General features: G+C 39.1%; 2 protein-coding genes across 3 annotated transcripts in view; one reads left to right on the forward strand and one right to left on the reverse strand.

Moving 5' to 3' along the window:
* Positions 1 to 11,430, forward strand: part of LOC137968421 (NEDD8-activating enzyme E1 catalytic subunit-like) — a 27,335-nt gene extending 15,905 nt beyond the window's left edge. For both annotated transcript variants that reach the window (XM_068815022.1, XM_068815060.1), the window contains 11 exons: positions 908 to 986; positions 1,903 to 1,982; positions 2,082 to 2,184; positions 3,500 to 3,613; positions 4,976 to 5,029; positions 5,122 to 5,158; positions 6,673 to 6,754; positions 9,718 to 9,818; positions 10,680 to 10,743; positions 10,913 to 10,967; positions 11,193 to 11,430. In XM_068815022.1, coding sequence (XP_068671123.1) covers positions 908 to 986; positions 1,903 to 1,982; positions 2,082 to 2,184; positions 3,500 to 3,613; positions 4,976 to 5,029; positions 5,122 to 5,158; positions 6,673 to 6,754; positions 9,718 to 9,818; positions 10,680 to 10,743; positions 10,913 to 10,967; positions 11,193 to 11,290 — 867 coding nt within the window. In that variant the 3' untranslated portion in view covers positions 11,291 to 11,430. The remainder of the gene's footprint in view (positions 1 to 907; positions 987 to 1,902; positions 1,983 to 2,081; positions 2,185 to 3,499; positions 3,614 to 4,975; positions 5,030 to 5,121; positions 5,159 to 6,672; positions 6,755 to 9,717; positions 9,819 to 10,679; positions 10,744 to 10,912; positions 10,968 to 11,192) is intronic.
* A 5-nt stretch (positions 11,431 to 11,435) lies between these two features.
* LOC137968546 (transmembrane protein with metallophosphoesterase domain-like) lies at positions 11,436 to 14,692 on the reverse strand. The gene is made up of 3 exons (XM_068815113.1): positions 13,833 to 14,692; positions 12,514 to 12,679; positions 11,436 to 12,224 (listed from the first exon to the last, which is right to left on the reverse strand). The coding sequence occupies exons 1-3, from the start codon at positions 14,638 to 14,640 to the stop codon at positions 11,891 to 11,893; spliced, it is 1,308 nt and encodes a 435-aa protein (XP_068671214.1). The 5' UTR covers positions 14,641 to 14,692; the 3' UTR covers positions 11,436 to 11,890.
* Between the last annotated feature and the right edge of the window lie 7,171 nt (positions 14,693 to 21,863).

The following is a 21,863-nucleotide window of genomic DNA, read 5'->3' on the forward strand; positions in this document are numbered from 1 at the left end:
CAATAAAATCATAATCATAATCATAATCATAATAAATGATTATTTTATTTAAGGGTGCGTTTGATTGACCGTATTCCGGAATTGAAATACAGAGAATGTAAGTTATAAATTAATCCTTCGTTTTTACGGAAATTCACATTAAAATTGTCAGATAGCTGCTAAAATGCTATTTTTAACATATTTTTGTTATCCATGCTGCTTCGAAACGTGCCAAACATATCATTTTAATCATCACTCCACATATTCTCATTCCGGAATAGGATCAATCAAACGCACCCTAAGTGTCAAATCTTCTAACGTAACAGTAACAGATACTGGTAATTATGTCCAGAGATGCAGTAATCAGATGCACGCAGGTTTCAATAAGTTATCATTACTCGTGTCTTGGAATACACTCAGACAATTAACATCTTGAAGTCTCCACCAAATGGTGCTCCTTGGGTAAGGATGAACAGCTGCATTTACCCTAAGTAAGCTAAAAATAACACTAATCTTTAACCCCCTTAACCTTACAGTTGGAAATAGGTTGCAAAGGCATTAGACTTTATATAGGGACACTTCACGTTATATGTCAAAATTGGGCATGCATCTATTAAGTGCATCTATTAAGTACATTTCTCTACAGAAGTGGTCTTCTAGGACTAGAGGAATATGGGACAGTGATCATTATTTTAAAAATCAAAATAAATGTTGGTTTTTGAGGAGAGGGGAAAACATGGGTACCCCGGGTAAAACCTCCAAGAGCAGATTAGAACCCACAAACTCAACTTACTTACATAGAGACTGGGTATTGAACCCAGCACATATTGGTAGGAGGCAATTGTGCTCTCACCGCTGCATCAGCCTCCCTGTTATTAAAAATAAGGTGTTGTTATCATCATCATGATATAATTTGGCCTTGTTGCAGCTTAGTTTACTAGAATATGACGATGATGGCGACCTTGACCAAACAAGTATTATTCCTGTGGTGGATGGTGGCACAGAAGGCAAGAAAAAATACTAAACATAAATAGGAGAAATCCATTTAGGGATTGCATGCTGTTAAAAGGTTTACCTTCAAGGTTGCTTTCGAAGGGTAGTCTGTGATCTAGCTGCTAGCTGTTCAGTGGTTTTGTACAGCATGGATAATATATACATGTATTTTCAATGACTGAAAGTACTGGATGTCACTAGAGTGAAAGCTTTTAAAGTTCATAACAATGCTCCTCTGTTAAGACAACAGTAGGAGTGAACTGCATGCCTTATTGTACAGTCGAATTTAAACCTCATACGAAGTTTGAATGACATGCTGTGAGTAGCAGCCTTTGTTTCTTCACTTTTCTGTTGTGAGTCACATTAAATTGTTTTTAACTTTATTAATATTAGAAAAGGTGCAACACCAGTCCCAGTAACTTTAACGAGAGTAGAATAAAAGAGGAGGATTGGTAAAGAAATTAAGTCAAGCAGGAAGGTGCTCCAATGAAGTCAAACTTGTGGGCCTTTATTATAATTAATATTTTATTCTTAAAGATTATGATCTGCTTCATGTAAATTGGCCAATCATCTGAGAGATGTAGTCCTGACATAATATTATTATATAGACATGGGGATCGTGCAGACTACGAGCATTACCACTAAGTTAGTAGAGTGTGAGGAAAAGACAGGCTTGAGAAAAATGGCTGCACCAAATCTGGATTCCATTTTGTAAGCCACTTTTTTTCGGCCTGACTTCTCCTTGCACTTGGCTAAATCATATGCAACCTGTTTTAGAAATGCTCGTATTCTAGGTTTAATTAAATGATAATAATGATGATGATGATGATGATGATGATGATGATGATGATGATGATGATTAATTGATTGTTCAATAGTTGATAAAGGGCCATTTTTAGTGCACAATAAACTACACAGCTCTTTTTACAGGTTTTAAGGGCAATGCAAGAGTCATCATTCCTGGATTGACAGCATGCATTGAGTGTACACTTGATCTTTATCCCCCACAAGTAAGAGTTTGATTTCTCAAATCTTTCTGTTGATCATGTATATCTGAGAGTATTGTATGATTTAGCAGTAAAATTAATGTCATATCCCTATTTTCGTAGGTTAATTTTCCTTTGTGTACCATTGCGCACACCCCTCGCCTTCCAGAACATTGTATAGAATATGCAAAGGTGTTAGTTTGGCCTCAAGAACATCCTTTTGGAGGTATTTTTGACCATGATAATAACATACCAGTACTACATTAATTCAAATAATTAATTAATTAATAATAAGTGGGATTTCGAACTTGGAGCAAACAAGCATATACCAAACGTTTCCGTACTGCAAAAGTCTGCATCAATTGGAGAGCAAAATATTTAATATTCTGCAAAAGGTGTTCTCTAGCTGTTATAATAAGAAAATTGGACTTGATAGTGATCAGCAAGTTTCGTAGGTTGTGTAGAGCGAGGATAACAACGATCATGATGATGATGATGATTATGATGATGATGGGGGTGCAGGGATGGCACAGTGGTGAGAGCACTCGCCTTCCACCAATGTGGCCTGGGTTGGATTCCCAGACTCTGCGTCATATGTGGGTTGAGTTTGTTGGTTCTCTACTCTGCACCAAGAGGTTTTCTCCGGGTACTTCCAACGGTTTCCCCTCTCCTCAAAAACCAATATTTGACTTGATTTGCGTTACCGTAATTGTTAATTTCAGTTTACAGTCTCCCCAATTAGTGCTCCAGTGCTAGAACAACTAGACACTTATTATAAATAAATTTCCTTTCCTTTTTTATAATAATAATTTAAAACAAAACATATACAATAATAGCAGTGAGAACTTTATTTTCAATTAACTGAAAAATAATACCATTCTCCATAATAGGAAAAATACCATGTGCAATATTATTATGACATGATAGATACTCTGAAAACATTGTCACATATTTACAATATCAAACTAAGTAGTTTAAATGGGAGTAAAAAGTAAAGCTAAATGATAGTTAAAATAGTTCAGCAGAGTTAGAACATCATGGCTGTAGTGTTCTCCAGAGTGAGGTCTTCATCAATTTCATTTAAGTTTGCTTCCTACTTCTTGATCAATCCCCTCAGGCAAAGTGACGCACAGTGCAAGAGGTAAAAAGATAATCCCTTGAATGTGTTACATGTTATAATGCGTGTATGTGATTCCATTACTTGATTGTAACGTGATGAAGCAGTGTTAAAGGTGTGAACAACACAGCAATCCGTTGTACTGAATGTAGCCAAAGAATCAGAGAATAAACCACTTCAAAACTTATCAGACTAGCCAATCTATACACAAGATGACAATAAATATCAAACTAAGCGATTGCTCAATTTCAAACTAGGTCTACAGTTAAAATGGGAGTAAAAAGTAAAGCTAAATGATAATTAAAATAATTCGGCAGAGTTAGAAAGTCATGGCTGTAGTGTTCTCCAGAGTCAGGTACATTAAAACAAAACAAAACGTTTGAAAAATTATGAATTGATCAGTGTTTGTTGAACCATCCTTCAGAGGGCGTTCCTGTTGATGGAGATGACCCAGCTCATGTGCAGTGGATTTTTGAAAAAGCCAAAGAGAGAGCTGATAGTTATAACATACAGGGAGTCACATACAGACTTACCCAAGGTAATAATGACACAGAAAAGCAGTCCTTTTGCTGTAGCAAATTGTGTAAAACACCTGATGCACAATTTGTAATACCTAGTAACTAAAAATCAAAATAAGCGTAGACCCTTTGCATAAATGGCAATGTACATCCTAAACTTCACATTCATGTGAAAAATCCTTTGTCCAGAAAGATAAGTACAAGACTAAGTATGATTGTACAAAGTATTGTTCAAAGAATGTGTGACTTGTCATGGATATCCCATGGAAGGTTTTGAGGTCTGATTCCCATGCTTGATCATAACTGCTACATGTATTGCATAACATTGGTCATGTGATGAAAATAATGTAAAAGTGTACGTAAATTAAAAGCCAGTTGGCAGAAAAAATTGTGATGGAAATGGCCTAGGTGCTTGAATAAAGTCCTGGGAATAAAGTACATTCTTCAGATAAGACACTGGTTAGGGATAAATTATAAAAAAAAAGAAGACACAACAAAGCTGTGATGTGATCCAACAAATGAAGGGATATACTGCAATGAGACTCGCCAGTATTGACCTGGTGCCTGTTTATCAAAAGTCCCGAGACTTCACTGCCCATTTACCAATGTCACAATTTCCTCTGCATCTCAAGAACAGAGAGGTCAAAGTCAAAGTCCACTGTCATTTTGCTTTTTGTTACCTTGAAATAATATTATGTCAAAAGATCGGCTTTCCAAAAACAAGTGGTTGCTAGTTTCACAAATAGCTTTTTGGGCCCAAAATGTTTATGGGACTTTCGAGAAACAGGCCCCTGGCCATCTTTGACTCCCCAAGATTAAGGACCAGACCTTTAAAGCAAAGAAGGTCATAACAGCAATAAGAATGTCCTGGAAATTCATAACCCTATCATAATGATTGCTACTTTGGTAATTTTGCAATAATTGTTCCAAGTTGTTCAGCTTGAAGAGCGCATACCTTTTCCCAGGAATAAAATTGGATGTGGATATTAATTTTACAAACTTAAGAAAATTGAAAATAATAATTATTTATTTGTGCATACAGGTGTTCGCATACTCCACATAAGCTCAGATTTGGCCATTTCAGATCAATAAAATATTGTCAGGACAAGAATGGCAAAGGAACAGACAAGAACAAAAAACACAGTCACCTGCTTGCTATTTTTTTAATTAATGCATAAATTTGTATTTGCTGATAATGTCTTTGCTTAACCAGTCAAATACTGTCCCCTCCATTAAGCTCTCTCAATTCTCTCAACATCCCTCTAATTCATATCTTCAATGATATGCTGATTCAAATATTATGTGACATCAATCCTCAATAAGTGGATAGAGGCATGCTTTTGAGTACAGTAGGAATAACTAGGACTTTTTTTCTAATGAAGGTGTCGTCAAGCATATCATCCCTGCCGTGGCATCCACAAATGCTGTGATTGCAGGTACTTCGTTGAAGCATTTACCTACAATTATGTAACTTTCAATTTGATTTAGTAGAAAGTATAACCTATCTTTTTTTGCTTTCTTTTACAAGCGGCTTGTGCCCTGGAGGTCTTCAAATTAGTTTCTAGGTAATGTATTAATTTTGTAGAAGCCAGTGGGTCTTCATGTTCCTTTAGATTATGAGGCTAAATGTAATTTAGGGAAGGTTAATCTCAAGTTAATTTGGCATGTAACCTGTTCACGCCAAATTAAATGGGCGTGCCTTTATTTGGGGATGCCGCAGAATCCTGCAGGGCTTGCTTTTGCATGGCCGTGCAATCTTTGCGGGCCATTTTTGTGAATCGTTGCAGATTCATTGAGCCCCACCTTTCCTGTACTGAGTCTATTCGGTTGTGGAGGGAAGTATCTGGTAAGGACAGTGAGCATTTTGTCCACTGGACCATGTTCCAGTGTGATATTGCTGGTTAGCGGCTGCTTATAGGAAATTGTTTCACGCTTGCAGGTTGCCAAGGATGCCACCGTGTGATGCCTGGATCACAACAGGCCCCTTCCCACTAACTTTTAAGGCACCAGTTCCCAAGCTTATCAAGTGGCGATGAGTTTAACTTGAAGATCTTGTGTTTCCATTTTCATTAAATCTTGCAGAATTTTTGAAAAGAACTGGCAGCTACAATCTTGGACAAAACTTGTTGGGAAAATGTGACTCTCTAATTTGTCTGTGTGATAAAGATTAACATTAATTCTTCCCACTTTCCCCTCTCCAGGGTTCGTACACTTTTTCAGACCAAACATGCAAGGACTTTTCAAGGACTTTCAAGGCCAAATTTTGAAATTTCAAGGACCTCTTTTTTATCTACGTCAAAGATTTTACCCATGGAAATAGTCTGACAGTACAATTCTTGCTCATTTTCCGTAATGAAGATGCGTGAAAATAATGCAAAGGCACTGGTAACCATTCTCGACCCCACAGCTCATCACGTCTGTATGACATGACTTGAGTAGCTGATTATTTTTACTGAAGTTATGCGGGTCAGAAAAAATTCAAGGACTTTTAAGGACCAGGAATGATGAGCAGAGATTTTCAAGGACTTTCAAGGCCTTGAAAATGTACTCTCAAAATTCAAGGGTTTTCAAGCGTTTTCAAGACGCGTACGAACCCTGCCTCTCCCCCCATTCCAGTGTTAGTTTTAAAAAATGGCCAAATGGCTTGCACAGTATTTTGCATCACATTATCAATTGGTATGGGGGGAGGGGGGAAGGACCAATATACTTTGTGAGTGTGTGTCAAATGATGCTTAAGCTAGAATTTTTCCCAAGAGTTTTGTACAAGATTGTAGGTCAAATAAACCAAACATTTTATTTGGCCATTTTCATATGAAGTTTCTATTGCCTTGATTCATTTTTTGCATTCAAGTTGTCACACTTCTTTGGGAGAAGTTAGGGCTTGTTTACCCTTAACATAAAAGTTTGCAAAAAAGTCACTTGCAAAGTTTATGTTCACAGCAGACCCCTTAAATGTGCAGTTACCTATTTTTTAATAAATTATTATAGTTTTTGTTTACCATCTAAGATGGCTTTATGATGGTTTTAATCTATAATCATACAGTGTTGTAATCAGTTTTGATGATTTTCTTTTTACCAGCTGCTGTAATCCACTGAACAATTATATGGTGTTTAATGATACAGATGGCTTGTACACTTATACTTTTGAGGCTGAGAAAAAGGTAAGCTTAGATTGCCAGCTCAGTATGTTATGATAATAATTATTATAGAATGTTATGATATAGATCAGGGTATCATTGAAAGATGTTGATGAGGACTTTTCTGGATTTCTAGTTTGAGTGCCATCACTTAACTCCCCGAGTTATGATTACTTACTTAATGTCACTATTCCGTAATTTAAACTAAGAGTAGAGTGTAACGCAACTAGATAGTGTAACGACAACAAATAAGCAAATAACAATATGGCGTAATTGAGGGGGACACAGCCCTGTGGCAGGTTTTACGCGACTTAATAATAGGTGCACAAAACTAAAAGCCTCACTTATTCCCCCACTAACGTGGGAATAGAACAAGAGTATTGGCAGAGCCTTTGTTACCTCCCCAGCACAGCAGAGGCTGGATCGGACAAGATAAAGGCAAGGATATAAGATGGCAAGACACAAGCAATGCCAAAGCTTGGGGGAAGTCGCTACGCAGACTTAACCGAACCACAAGGAGTGACCCCAGTTTATTGGCAAATAACAAACAAAAGCCCGTCTCCCGGGGAGGGAGGGTGGGAAATTTTAAAGCAAAATTGTTACAAACTGTGTACTCTCGTGCAAGCTGCCAGGATTATGCCCTGTTACAGTGTATTGAGATTTATATAGCAAGACAGTGTCTCAAAGTTCGACCAATAGGTACAGCTGTACTACGAGCTAAAGAGATGCCACGTGGCGGGCTTGTCAGCCATGAATGGGGCTAACAAACATAAGGACCAATCTAGGAAAAGCTAAGATATATCACTAGATTACTCAGCAAGATAGAAGCTAAAATACAGACATGAATAGCGTTTGTACTAACTGCTAGAATAAGGGAACATTCATTCATGAATTCAGCATTCAATATTGTTCTATTATTTATCTTACTGGATTGGGTGACGAACGAAAGCAGTCTTGCCCTCTAGGGGTATCATGTTCCATTAACTGCGTTTTACCAGCCGGTAAAAGCGTTAAATAATGTAGATACATGACTGCTTCTCCTCAGGGGCTTTTCAGGGTAAACAAGATGCTCTTCAAAGCGTTTATTCGGAATACCATGTTGCGCAGAAGTAGGGTGATACATTTTGGAAGAGTTAAAACAACACTTAGGCTAAAGCGATGTTCAAATTTGCTATTAACCCTTTCAGCCCCGATAGTGCCAAATGGCACTTATAGATTTTACTCTGTCTAACGCCAGACGATTTTACTCGTCAATGGGGACCCCTCGGGCTTAAAGGGTTAAGCTAACAGCGTGAAGAAACTATGTCCCTGTTTAACCCTTTCAGCCCCGATAGTGCCAAATGGCACTTATAGATTTTACTCTGTCTAACGCCAGACGATTTTACTCGTCAATGGGGAACCCCTCGGGGCTTAAAGGGTTAAGCTAACAGCGTGAAGAAACTATGTCCCTGTTTAACCCTTTCAGCCCCGATAGTGCCAAATGGCACTTATAGATTTTACTCTGTCTAACGCCAGACGATTTTACTCGTCAATGGGGAACCCCTCGGGGCTTAAAGGGTTAAGCTAACAGCGTGAAGAAACTATGTCCCTGTTTAACCCTTTCAGCCCCGATAGTGCCAAATGGCACTTATAGATTTTACTCTGTCTAACGCCAGACGATTTTACTCGTCAATGGGGAACCCCTCGGGGCTTAAAGGGTTAAAGTACGGAACAAAAGAAGTAAATGTTTCTGCAGCCAATTGACATCTGGAGGGCTCATGTTATTCATAACATTTCCAAAAGACTGAATCCAGCATGTCAATCTTTAGCTGCTATTGAGCTTTCACTCAGGCTAGAACATGGAATTGAGTTTCTAAATCAGCGAACGTCATAATAAAAGTTTCACACTGAAACCCCAACACACCCCCCAATCATTTTGGTTGCCCCACCGCATGTTATAAATCCATATTTTCACAGAACTCGACGGGAAGAATTGAGGCTGTTTGAAGCCTCACACACATAGAAATCCCCTCCAACGACACTGGACTCCACAGCTGTTATTTTTGTTGTTGTTGGAAAACATAAGTCTCGTTTAAGAGGGAGGTGAAAGGTATTGCTCCATGGGATCAAGTGAATTGCTTTTATAGCCAATAAAATCACCACCTCATAATTCTATTGTCCATTTTGCGGCACCGAAGAAAGTCAACCGATACCTTTCAGGTTCATGTATTCCAAGTAATTTATTTTGACACATGGCTACGATACCAATAGAATTATTAACAAAGATAGAGATAAGGTGGATTTTGCAACAATTTAATGTTTCAGTCAGTTTATCCCAATATCACCCAAGGTGTAAAAATTTCTTATTTAGGATCCTTTCATTCGCTTTTGTGTTCACATTGGCTCCTGTGTTCACAAGTTTGTTTTGCATCAATTACAACCTCTCCCTAGAGGTTATATCGCGCATAGCTTTTAAGCAATGAAATCCACATGTCCTAATTCTATTGTGCATTTTTCTGCACTTCCGGTTTTCAAACCCATTTTAATACTCGGTATACCTTTTATCCTGAGTGAAAAGGGTTGGGGTTAACCCGAACCATTGAGAATGCTACCCGGGGTAACTGGCTGGAGGCAGACTGTTTTGCTGTTTAAAGGTGCTGCCAAGGAGATAAACCAAGGATTACCTTGAACAACTTCAACTCCAGCTAGGGGTCAAGGATGAGACTTGAGTCCAGAAGGACCTCTGGATTTCAAATCCAGCACCCTAACCACATATTCATTCTGCCTGCCTTTTAATCTATTGTAGACTGAAATGAACTCAATAATTTGCCACTGGTACGTTTATTTTTGTACAGAAGGAAATTGAGCGGAGCATAAAGTTTCTTAGCTCGCGAAAACATGACGGTGGTGGAGGCTCATAAAGCCTTCCACTTAAAAATGAGCAAAAAGCTTGCTCATTTTTCCTCAGATTGGGAGAGATTTTCTTATCAAGGAATGTTTATTTCCAGGAAGACTGTGCAGCATGTAGCCAGCGACCTCACATTCTTACATTTCCAGAGGATGTCACAATTAAATCAGTGATTGACTTTTTCCATGAGAGCCCTACATAGTGAGTAACTTAACAATGCAAAATTATTTCAAGACATTAATATTTAGCTGTGCTTTGCTCCCCCAAAATACATGTAATATTACGAAAACCACGGATCTGTGGAATGGGCCCCAATTATTGAGTGACTGCCTTGCCTGCCCTGCTTTCAAAATCATGAGTCCTGGGGGAAAATGGTCAAAATTGTTCTTGTCCAGTGAAGAGGTGGCAAGTGCAACCGTGGACTCACTGTTACTTCAAGTGCAAGGAAGGATCCCTGGCCTTAACAGTAGCGTTGAACACAACACCTCTCACAAATTTGAATTATTTACATGGGAAAGTGGGCAGGACAGTGACTCAATAATTCAGGCCCATTCCACAGATCGGTGGTTTTCATTATAGCGGGGATGGTGATTGCACTCGCCTCCCGGCAATGTGGCCCAGGTTCAATTCCTGACTCATGGCCATATGTGGGTAAAGTTTGTAGTTGGTTCCTTTACTCTGCTCTGAGAGGTTTTTCTCAGGGTTATTATTATTATTATTATTATTATTATTATTATTATTATTATTATTATTAGTAGTAGTAGTAGTATTATTAGTATTATTAGTATTATTACTTTTTTTTGTTTATTCGTTTTTGTTTATTTGGACTAGTTTTTTAGATTTGCGACTGTTTTACATACTTGTTCAAAAAAAAAAGATTATTATTACTATTATTATTATAATATTACTATTACTTGGTGATCGTGAATTATTGTCATACTATGTTTGCACAATGCTCCTGGTTCCAAGCCATCAAAATGCATAAGGTTGGGGTCCTGAATTTTTACATGATACATTATGCAGATTTGGAAGATCAGCAGCATTGTCATTTTTCTTGTACAGTCAAATGAAAGCTCCAAGTCTCACAACCATGATTGATGGGAAAAACAAAACCTTGTATATACAGGTGAGCTACTTATTTCATTTCTTTTAATTTGGCTTTAAGACCAAAATAATAATAATAATAGAAAATTAAGTACCGGTAATCATATTGACTTACGGAGATAACCCTAACCTAACTCTGATCTGCTCAATGAAAATAAAAACTTCGTTATTCTGACATTCTTGTTCTACAGTCTGTAAAGTCCTTAGAGGAGAAAACAAGGCATAATCTACCCAGGAAATTAAAAGGTAAATCATATGACAAAGGAATTAGATGATTGATTATGGATCTGCAGGTGGGCTCAGCTCTAATAAAAGGCTCATTCTTGGAAGGAAGGGAATGTTGCCTCCATTTTCCTAGAGAGTGGATACCCTAACTTTTCGTAAAGGTAAAAGCTGGATGTGCCTTGCAGGTATGATCTTACCATTTCATGGAACATGAAATTTATATATGGTGATTTACATTAATTTCAGAAATTGGACTTACTGATGGTCAAGAGATAGTGATAGCAGATTCCACAACCCCTAAACCAATCATTTGCAAGATACAATTTGCATCAGGAATGGAATGAATAATAATAATATTAATACTGCTCAAAAATGTACACAATAAATGATTACTGTAATTATTAATAACTTCAGGGGAAAGTGCATTTATGGTGCAAGATGGAGGATTTTTTGTAAATAAAGAAGTGCTTTTCTTCCTCTCTGATTTCTTTTTTACAGTCAATTTTATTGCATTTCATTTATAGTAAGTAACATCAAAGATAACTGTAGCCTTTGACGCAGCTGGAACTGTATTGATGCATTTGATACGTTCTGACATTACTTTACTCCATAAAAGGATAAGTGGACCACTGGGCGAGGGCTTTTGAAAATTGATATAAGTGATCTCCGACCAGTGACATATTTGCAATATGCAAAAAGGTGTTCTTTACTTGGGTAAAAATAAGCAAAATGTGACCTTAACACAGCCACAAAATTTTGGTTGGTGAACCAGTCATGTATCAAATGAAATCAATTAAATTAAATTAAATTTGAGAAGCACAGGGCATTACATCCAGTTGAAACCATGACAAATTGCATCGTTTGTGGAAAGGAAAATAACTTGTTACATAAACTTAATGCTTTTTTAAATTCCCTTTAAAAAACATTTACTCTTTTTATAAAGTTCATTTTTCAGATGAAATTAACACAATATAAGTGATCTCTGCTTCCGACCATAACCTCATAGGCATTCCCCAAAAATGCACCCCACTTGACACATAAACATATGACCCTGTATTATGTCTATACAAGCCTGCAAAGTATGGTTCTCTCATAAGGTGCCATAGATGTATAGGGAACAACTGCCCCCCATGGGTGTGGCCGGTGAGAATAAGGTCAACTTTGTGGCTGTCCAAGACCAGTTTAGCAGCTTTTGGTCGATGAGCAAGGAGAATAGTTGGAGTACCAGCATCTACTCCTTTTAGTGCCTGTATGATGTCTGTGCCATGATTTCCTGATCTGAAAATAAGCAGGAAATTGACTCTGTTATCTCTGGTCTCCTTCCTACTCACTTGGGTGCAGAGATCCTTACAGGCAATCAGTGTGAGTTGTACACAACTCCCTCTGTTTTAGGAGAAAATCTCTAGCATTGTTACCAGGTTCAACCTCCCAACATTTTTGTCCCCTTTAAGTCTTCAGTGCTTCATCGTTCCTTTTGACAATATCTAATATCAGCACAGACTCCTGCCTACAGTGATCATTCCCATCTCCATCACCACCCGTACGTCTTGAATGGTGTTAAGCTAACCTTAGAAATCCACCCTCTGAGTCATCAACACCAGAAAGACAAAGTTTTGCCTGATTTTTGTTTGGATGCGTTAAAAGAACATGAGAGTTGTGAAGTGGTGTGACACCAAGGTATTCCAGTTCCTTAAGCCATCCATCAACATCACCAGTGTAGTACTCATGGTTTCCTTAAAAACAAGAGATTACAGTACAATTCTTTGGTGTGACTGGTCAGTATGAGTAATGACATCTTTTTAGACAAAAATGCTGTTACATGTATCTATGAAAGCATGGCACATTGTTTACCATTCACTCTCGCAAACTATATTGGAAATATGCGATGCTGCAATTTCAGGGCAGGGCAGGGCTGGGCAATGCATGTACTGTCTCCTTTCCTGTATGGTATAACCACATCAGGGATTCTCTTAGTGAGTGCGTCCCAAAGATGCTGAATCCAACACAATATTTCCTACAGGAGTGGGATTTGAGCACGGAGTGTTAAGGAAGAATATATAGTCCAAAGGATGGACTATTACCTGTTCTTCTAGCTTTCAAGTGTTTAATAAAAATATATTATTTTATTTAGAGCTTTTACTTAATTAAAGTGCTACTACATTGTATGACCAAAAATTCAATTCTTCTTTTTCTTTGGATTTTAAAACTATGTTATCAAAACACTAATTTGACCTGATTTCAAAAGGACACCTGTTTATTTTAACTGAACTTTTCCTATTTAATGGTACACTATTACTAATTTTAAAATCTAGAGAGAGCTGGATCGAGGAGAAAAATATTGATGATGTCAGACTTGATAGTTAAAGAATGTAATGCAATACTTACACTCACAGTAAAAAACCTTTGGATAAAAATCAAAGCTAAAGAGAGTATTGCGCAAGTTCTAGCTGTAACGAATGTCATCATTTATGAGCCAGTCAGAAGTGATGTTATAATTTACATTTAATGCGTAAAAAGTTCTTGATTATTAAACATCACTAATGAGCTAAGGGCAGTCCACTTCACAGATAACCAAGTGAGTAACTTTCACGCACATGTGAATTTTGCACACTAATAATTGTAACGTCTCTTCCAATTGCCTTATAAACGGTGACATTCACTACAGCTAGAACATGACCAATACAGTGATACTCCCTCTTTAAGCAATCACACTTTCAAAATCTGAAGAAAAAATGGAAGAGGAAGTGATTTGTTGATCATCATAGTAACACTCTAATTAAACTGTCCTTATCTGGCAAATCCTATGCCCCAACCAGTGGACCATGTTGCCTTTCATCTTCATCTCTGTAAAACCAAGGTTTGCCCGGAAAATAAAACTAGTTATACCTGTTACAAAATATACACCATATCTCGCTCTTAACTTGAGCAATGGTTTAACTGCCTGGCGAATCTGAAACACAGTAGCATCAACCAAGTCTCCAGCTATTGTAACTGCATCTGGGTTCAACTTATTTGTTGTCTTAACCACTTTTTCCAGCATAGTTTTACCAATGGTAGGCCCTACATGCAAATCTGGTAGATGAACAATAGTAAATCCATGAAATTCAGCTGGAAGATTCTTTATCGGAATATTCACCTGTTTTACCAGAGGTTCTTTAAGTCCGTTGTGTAATGCCAGTGCTGTAAACAAAGCTGTAACTAATACAATTGCAATAATTTGTGATCTAGCATACTGTGCCCTCGAAGGACTTGGACAAGACCTTGAATTTAAAAGGCCGAATGTACATGTAACCAAATCGGAGAAAACAGTTGCAGTGGTTAACAAAATTAGCACACCCAAGCTTGAGTAGGACAACAGAGAAATCCAGTGAGGCTCTACGCCGGAAAAGATGAGCCCCAGGACAATGCTACTCTGTGATAAGCCAATAACCGATATCACGATTGTCAGAAGGGCCTTGTTGAGAAACGACGGATGGTGTAAAAGTGGAGAACACAATCGTATCCACAGGTACCTTGCGCTGAAAAACATCACTGATTGCACAGTTAACAATGCTTGAATTAGGATAATTTTGTACTTGGTTTTGTCTTCTAGGTTTAGAAAAGAAATTCCCAAGATAGAGACGAGATTTATGCTGACAATCCCACCCAAAGCAACAAGAATGAAGTCAATTTTAGGACTCGTTTTGGACGCCATCTTGTTATAAGTTTCGTTCCCAGGTCTCTTGTTATTTTCGTCGTCTTGGGTCTAGTGGTCGCAGCGGTTGAACAAAAAATGAATGAAGGAGGTAGTTTCTAAAGAAACTGTGGTGCTGCGTCGGTGGGGAAATAGTATACAAAAATTTGGTTTTATCAACGGAGTTGATAATGTAAATTGGCCACCGTACAGAGATTCTAAAAGCCGACGTTTCGAGCGTTAGCTCTTCGCTCTGACGAAGGGCTAACGCTCGAAACGTCAGCTTTTAGAATCTCTGTACGGTGGCCTATTTACATTATCAACTCCGTTGATAAAACCAAATTTTGTTTTGCATTCTACTACCCCACGGACGCAGCACCATAGTTTCTTTTGTGTTATTTTGTTTGCCATCCTCTGCGAATACCGGTCGTTTCGCCAACATGTCAGTTCGCCAACGACTTGTTCGCCAACGTATGAAGTCGGTTCGCCAACGTCTAATGTCAGTTCGCCAACTCTTATATGTCAGTTCGCCAGCGTCCAAGAACACCTTTTTCGTTGAAAATAATTGTCAATTAGATAACTTGCAATTCACTTCATGAGAGGGATTGTTGATGTGAACCGCCATATTTGTTATTGAACCTTTCAATGTGCCCCAATCTCGAGTGACTCTTGTAAAAATATTTGATCAGCGAAAATACTCCGATAAGATGAGTGGGTTGAATTGAACAGAAAATCACAGCCCTTTTATACAGCAATGCCTGATTAAGCCGGATCGAAATCGCAGGAATTTGATTGGCAGATATTGTTGGTGTTATCTGTTCTTTGTTGTAGTTAGATATCATTAAACGTTTAAACAATATCCTATTCAAGTTGAAAAAGTTCTCACCTCCTTTGCAACATGCCGCACAAGCGAAGTTAATGAGCTCACATTGTTTTTATCGCGTTTCTACTTCTTCCCGTAACAGAGAGAAAAGAGACCGATAGAGAAGCAGGCTAGCGCTGTGGGGGGAGCATTTAATAGTTGAGTGGGGGAAGGAAAAAGTTTTGCCGCAAATATTTAATCAGTGTTTCAAGCAATGCAAAAACCCTCTGCGAGAGTAGAACAAACACGAAGGCGAAACTTGCGGGAAACAAGTGAACGCTTCTAAGCGCGTAATCAAACAAAAATATTTAATTACGCAAATGTTTAATAAAAAGGTTTTACAGCCGGTTTATATCTTCACAAATAAAGCCGTGGATGGCGTGGGAGAGAGAGAGGGAGAGGGAGAGAGAGAGATCGGGGAGAGTGAAACGAACATTTTCAAGCCGAATCAAACAATTCATCTTGGATCAAAGGTCACATTATCTTCTTTTGGTAATTTGTAAATACTTTTCAGGTCTATTTCACAAAGTATTTTGGACGTTGGCGAACTCACATATAAGCGTTGGCGAACTGACATTAGACGTTGGCGAATAGACTTCATACGTCGGCGAACAGGTCGTTGGCGAACTGACACGTAGGCGAAACCACTGGTTACCTCAGGATGCACATGAACTGCGCATGGCATTAGGAGAGATCACAGGCAACCAAGCTCAGTGTTAGGACCGAAAATATGAGTATTTGTATGGGAATCCAAATAAAATATTTAGGAACATAATTATAAAGAAAAATTCTAAATTAAAAACCCTTGCCTTATTTCCTTTGTGTGTATCTTCCTTTATGTTTGTTATTATCAAGATTCAACGCGATTTTGAGCCATCTTTTAATTCCTGTGTTCTTGAATAATACTCAAATCCCGTTGAATATGGAAAATAACCACACAGGAAGAAACGTACCCACAATGGCAAAAAGGTAAGGATTTTTAATTGAATCATGTAATTCTTATCGGGATTCGCATTAAAAATCCTTTATTTTCGGCGATGTGGGCTTCCCCTCACACTGAGCTTTGGTGACGTGAACAAATGATGAAGTACTATTATACATTGCACAAATTATCACTATGTTCGCAAATCCATAGATGTCCCTCTTTTTTGCAGAAGAAAGCGTTAGGTGTTCACGACAAGGAGATTACACCACCAGTGGATCTTGAACAGTTTTAAATAGAGTGGAGTGTTGCGATACAAAAGGATGATTAAAGTGGACTGATAAGGAATTAAAAGTCCACTTGATTACTACCTATTCCTATTCCTACAAATTGTGACTCTGTCATGGGTTTACCATAGCATCTTAAGGGTGCGCACGCCCCTGAATTCTGTAAAAGGGAAGTATCTGAGGATTACCACGAGGCATGCATGACCTACGATGAAATAGGCATATTTGCCGACATAACTATATTAAAGGAGAGAGTATTTACATGAGACCGGGACGAACACAGGCCGGTATGAATTTTTTGCAACCGTTTACATGAAACCGGGACGAAATGCTATGTTTTGTCAAATAAATATACGGCTGACCCAAAAGCATACAGTTTTGAAATTTCTGGACCCGGAATGAGATCTGTTGTCATTTACATGGGAACGGTACGATCTCATGGTAACCGGTACGAGAATTCTCGTCTCGGTCACTGGACCGAGACGAAGTCAGACCGATCCAGTGAGTTCAATGTCGGGCCGGTCTCATGTAAATGCATAAAAATAAATGTATGAAGGCCGATACGATCTCATGCCGGTCTGAGTTCGTCCTGGTCTCTTGTAAATAGCCCCTTAGCCTATCTTGGTGCGGCCACTATTGAAGTGCACTAGTTCTGTTTTGGCCGGATCCTCACACGCAAAATCTGCCACAACAGCTCAGGAAAATAACAGTGCAGTGCGCTTTGTAATGTCATTATTCAGCAACTACGAGCTCGGTGCAATGACTTAACACCCTAAACTATCTGGGATGGCAGCCCCTTAGACACGAAGAGAGATCGGATCAGTCATTTTCAATCACGGGCTAAATTCACTATCCAGATTTCCCCTCGAAGCTCACAATACCACAGAGCAAAATTGACATATGCATGCCGAACAGCCGTCTCTTTCAACTTATACGCGGACAAGAGAGCCGAGAGCCCGAGAGCCGTTAGGGGTTGGAAGAGTCTACCACCAAGTGTGATAGCAGTACCTATGGATCAGTGTTAATGCCTTCGAGGCTGTTGTGAAAAGAGTATAATTTCTCATGCGCTGTGCAAGTTGTGCTGTATTTAAGGTCTCACTTTAAAAAGTGAAGTGAGGTGAAATGTAAATAGTTGGTTCTAACGATCATCAGAGGGCCACGACTATGGGTGAAGGACACCAAGTTGACGCAGCTTTCTCGATTTCTCAAGTCGCTTGACTGTTCAGCTTTGGAATTTCTGGCTCCCTTCTACAGTGGCGTGTAACTTACTTGACAAAGCGTCTGAAAAGAATGCTGTTAGCTTGCGTTTCATTACGTTGGTTACTTCTTGAGTCCCACAGGGCTCCCTTCTGGGACCGTTACTTTTATAACAGAGATTCGCCCGATGCTGTTCTCCCAGGTAACACCCTTGCTCTGTAAAAGTTCAAGGATCATAGATACTTCAGAGGTCCAGCCTTTTCAACAGGACTTGGATAATAACTACCAGTGGAGCATCCGTAATTATATGGAGTTTCATAATATTAAGAAATCCAAAATTATGAGAATAACAAAGACGACTAAACCATTCATCTTACCTTTCTCTTGATGACTCTGTATTGGTTGGAAGTTACAGATCAGCATTTAAATTGGAACTTCGCAAATTATCAGTATTTTGGCCAAGGCCAACAGTATGTTGGAATGAATTTTAAAACTTTAAGTAGTCTTGATAATCTATTCTAAAGACACCGAGTTGTCCCTTGTTACATTCAAATTTGGAATACTGCTAACCTGTGAAAAGTACTTGTAGCGCCCTCTCCAAAGAAAAGAACGCCTGATCGCAGGTTAGAATACTGCTCACTGCCGTGACAATAGGAAGCTTGGACAAGGACGAGGACGCGATGAAACGACAGGTGTAACGGGATAAAACAAAACCTCTGCACGCCTTGTACGTACTTTTTACACTTTTTACATGTCTCTCGCCCTGACAACGACGTCAATGGTCAAATTTGAGGTTATGTGGACGACGTGAGCGATAAATTTTCTATTTTCTTTCTAAATTATGGTAATGGTAATGATTGTTTCGTCGAGAAATTCTATAATCGATCATTAAGTTAATTTATCCGCTAATGAGATACGTTATAGTGATGTCATAACACTAATGTAAGTCATTTGTCAGCTGTGGACCTAGCCGACTCACTGGGTTAAATATCAAATCGTTTCGTATACTTTATTATCTGAGCATTTCATAACAATGTAACTTCCTTTTAGGATTCGAACGCAGTTCTTTTATTGTCGGGCAGTAAAGTCATCAATAAAGACGTTTGATAACAGTGAACCAAAAAACCCACAACTGACGAAACATTCGAATCCATCGGTAACTCCGGGAACCGGGACGGATAACACTAAGATGGCAGAAGACGCCAAAAGCATTCGGCGAACAGCCAAAGCAAGGTTTACCAGGAAGCGCATGAAACTCCTGAAGTCTATAGATGCCGACCAAGGACGAGAAATGGTCGAAGGTAATTACGTGAAGCTTTTCGGAGCATGGGACATTGCTGAAAGTAAACATGATCTATACACGATGTATTTAACTGATGAATAATTGGAAGTCGCAGAGAGGTGGATTACCGAGTTACAGGAACTTTTCGCAGAAGCGACAGCGCTTAAATCCAGTATATACAGAACGCAGTTAGATCAGAAGTTGTCGCGCGAGAGACCACATTACGTCATGAATCAGAAATGAAAGAGCGCGCGGAAAGAGAGAGAAGAGCAGAAAAAGCACTTATAATGCGTACGAAGGCGCAACACAGTTTTTGACACTATATGTAATAATACAAAGCATTTTCTTGATAATAACATTGGCTCACATACTCTAGAAAGGTCGTTAAAACAGATAGAAGATGCATATGCCGAGTGCAAAATTGCGAACGATGACGTTTTAGATTTAGCAGACCGAGACACGGCAGAAAACGCTATAAAATTTGCAGCCCAGATACAATGCCGGCTCGATGATATGACTGCAAAGCTCACGTCGCGAATCGGTCCGAAAGATGATCAGTATCGAGGAGGGAGACTTGCACATCCACCAACTTTCAGTTAGAAAAAATAAAATTGCCGCGATTTTGAAGGAGAAATTCGCGCTTATCCACCATTCAACCGAGACTTTGAAAAACCATCATGCCTCATCTACACAGCGACAATATGTCCTACGTACTACGTTCATCCTTAGGTAGCGATCCTGCGACTACTGTTACAAGCATTGACGACGATATCAGTGAAATGTGAAAAGGCTGGATGAGAAGTATGGAGATCCAGCAAAAGTTTGCAGCACTCGTCATCATTGACGAATACGGAGAACAAGAATTACTAAGAGAAGGAGAAGAGAAGAGAATTTTTGTTTTTTTGTCGAGTTCGTAGAGAGTCGTTGAAGATGAGCTACAGAAATCTAAAAAGACTCGGTCTAGAATCGGCGGTGGCTAGATTACGACAACAAGCTCTGTCAGTCTCATAGCAAAGAAACTACCGGCAGGACATCCGACGCAAATGGTCCCGAATTGTGGAAGTGCTGATAGACAGTACAGTTTGATAAAACTAACAAATTTCCATCGCTTCTTAAATTCCTACGCAACCAACGTGGAAGCCATAGAGTATGACACGGCCCTCACTAAGAGTACCAGCCGGCCCATTTAACGCCGTTACTTCACCGATACAACTGCTAGGGAAGAACTCGATATTAAGTCAAAAGAATGACGCAAGGTAAATGTTTAATTCATGAGGGTGGTAAGCAGTCCACTGGGGCATGTAAATTCTACTCGTCGAAGTCTTCTTGACGAAAAGAAGACGATACTAAAAGAGAAAAACGCGTGCTGGTCTTGTCTTAAGGTCCCGGACACCGATCTCGTGTATGCATAGGCGAAGAAAATATGTAACAGAAAAGATTGTTCCACTGACACATCATCAATTCTCTGCACGAAGAAAGACAGATCCAAAACATGTCCAGCGCCTCTTGGCCAACTAACGTTTGTAACAATACGAGAGACTGACACCTGCCTGTTACAAGTACCTAAGATCAAAACCAAAATGGATGGGAAGCGGTGAACGTAATGTGGGACAACGCAGCTACTCTATGTTTCGTTACGAATTCCAAAGCTAAAGAACAAAATCTTAAAGGAAAGAAATGTAGCTGGAGCGGATAATAAAGATAGAAGGCCCAGGATGAGAAAGATTAATACAATGAAATAATATACTACCCTTATTTTGATTCCCAAGGTCAAATAGTACACATTGTACGCCTAATGATATTGATAATTACTTCAGACATCGGAAAGCGTGAGCCCGGAGAATCTGGCAAATTTGTTCAAAGGCGTGTCAAAGGACGATAATTGCACGACCAGCGTGACCCGTCGACGTTTTGATTGGGTATGAGTATGCTGCGTATCATCCTCAAGAACACAGAACGTTTGGACACCTTCTATTACTCGAGAATCGATTTGGTCTTTGTATCGGAGGAACACCCCCGTCGATAAAAGACGAAATTATAAAAACAGGACCTCAGTTACGCTCTAGTTCAGCATGTAATAAAAGTAGAAGACCTTCTACAAGAGAGAAATCGTGGCGTGGAAATGTGTTCCGCGTGTGTGGAAGCCTGCAAATGGCGTACATGTGTGCTGTCGGAAGTACAAACTACAGGAGCAAAGAAGAAAATGAACTCGAGCTGATTGGGCAAAAACATTAAGTTTGACGCTCAAGACAATAAATAGCTCGCGGAGTACCCATGGATTAAATCCATCCGCATCTTCCTGACAATAGACGAGTAGCTCTAGCCATGTCTGTATTCTACTGACCGTAGACTGGGAAAGCATACCCAACATGCAACAGTAAGACGATAACCAAGTTCGAGATCTGTACAACGAGGGGTCGCTCGTAAACTCACCAAAGAGGAACTTAACAATTACAAAGGTCCCATCCATTACAGTTCCCACCAGGATTACTCAAACCAGACTCTAAATCTACTCCCGTAGAATAGTGTGTAACACGTAAGCGCCAAACTACATGGGTCACGTACGTAATGAGTACTGCAAAGGGGTCCAGACCTTGCTTAACCAGTCCTGCTCGAATACTTTGTGCGATTTCCGTGAAAATAACGTAGCTTTCATAGGTGACATCAAGAAGATGTACCATACCGTTAAAACAC

This window comes from Montipora foliosa, chromosome 1 (assembly GCF_036669935.1).
Source record: "Montipora foliosa isolate CH-2021 chromosome 1, ASM3666993v2, whole genome shotgun sequence".
In the NCBI taxonomy this organism is placed as follows: domain Eukaryota; kingdom Metazoa; phylum Cnidaria; class Anthozoa; order Scleractinia; family Acroporidae; genus Montipora; species Montipora foliosa.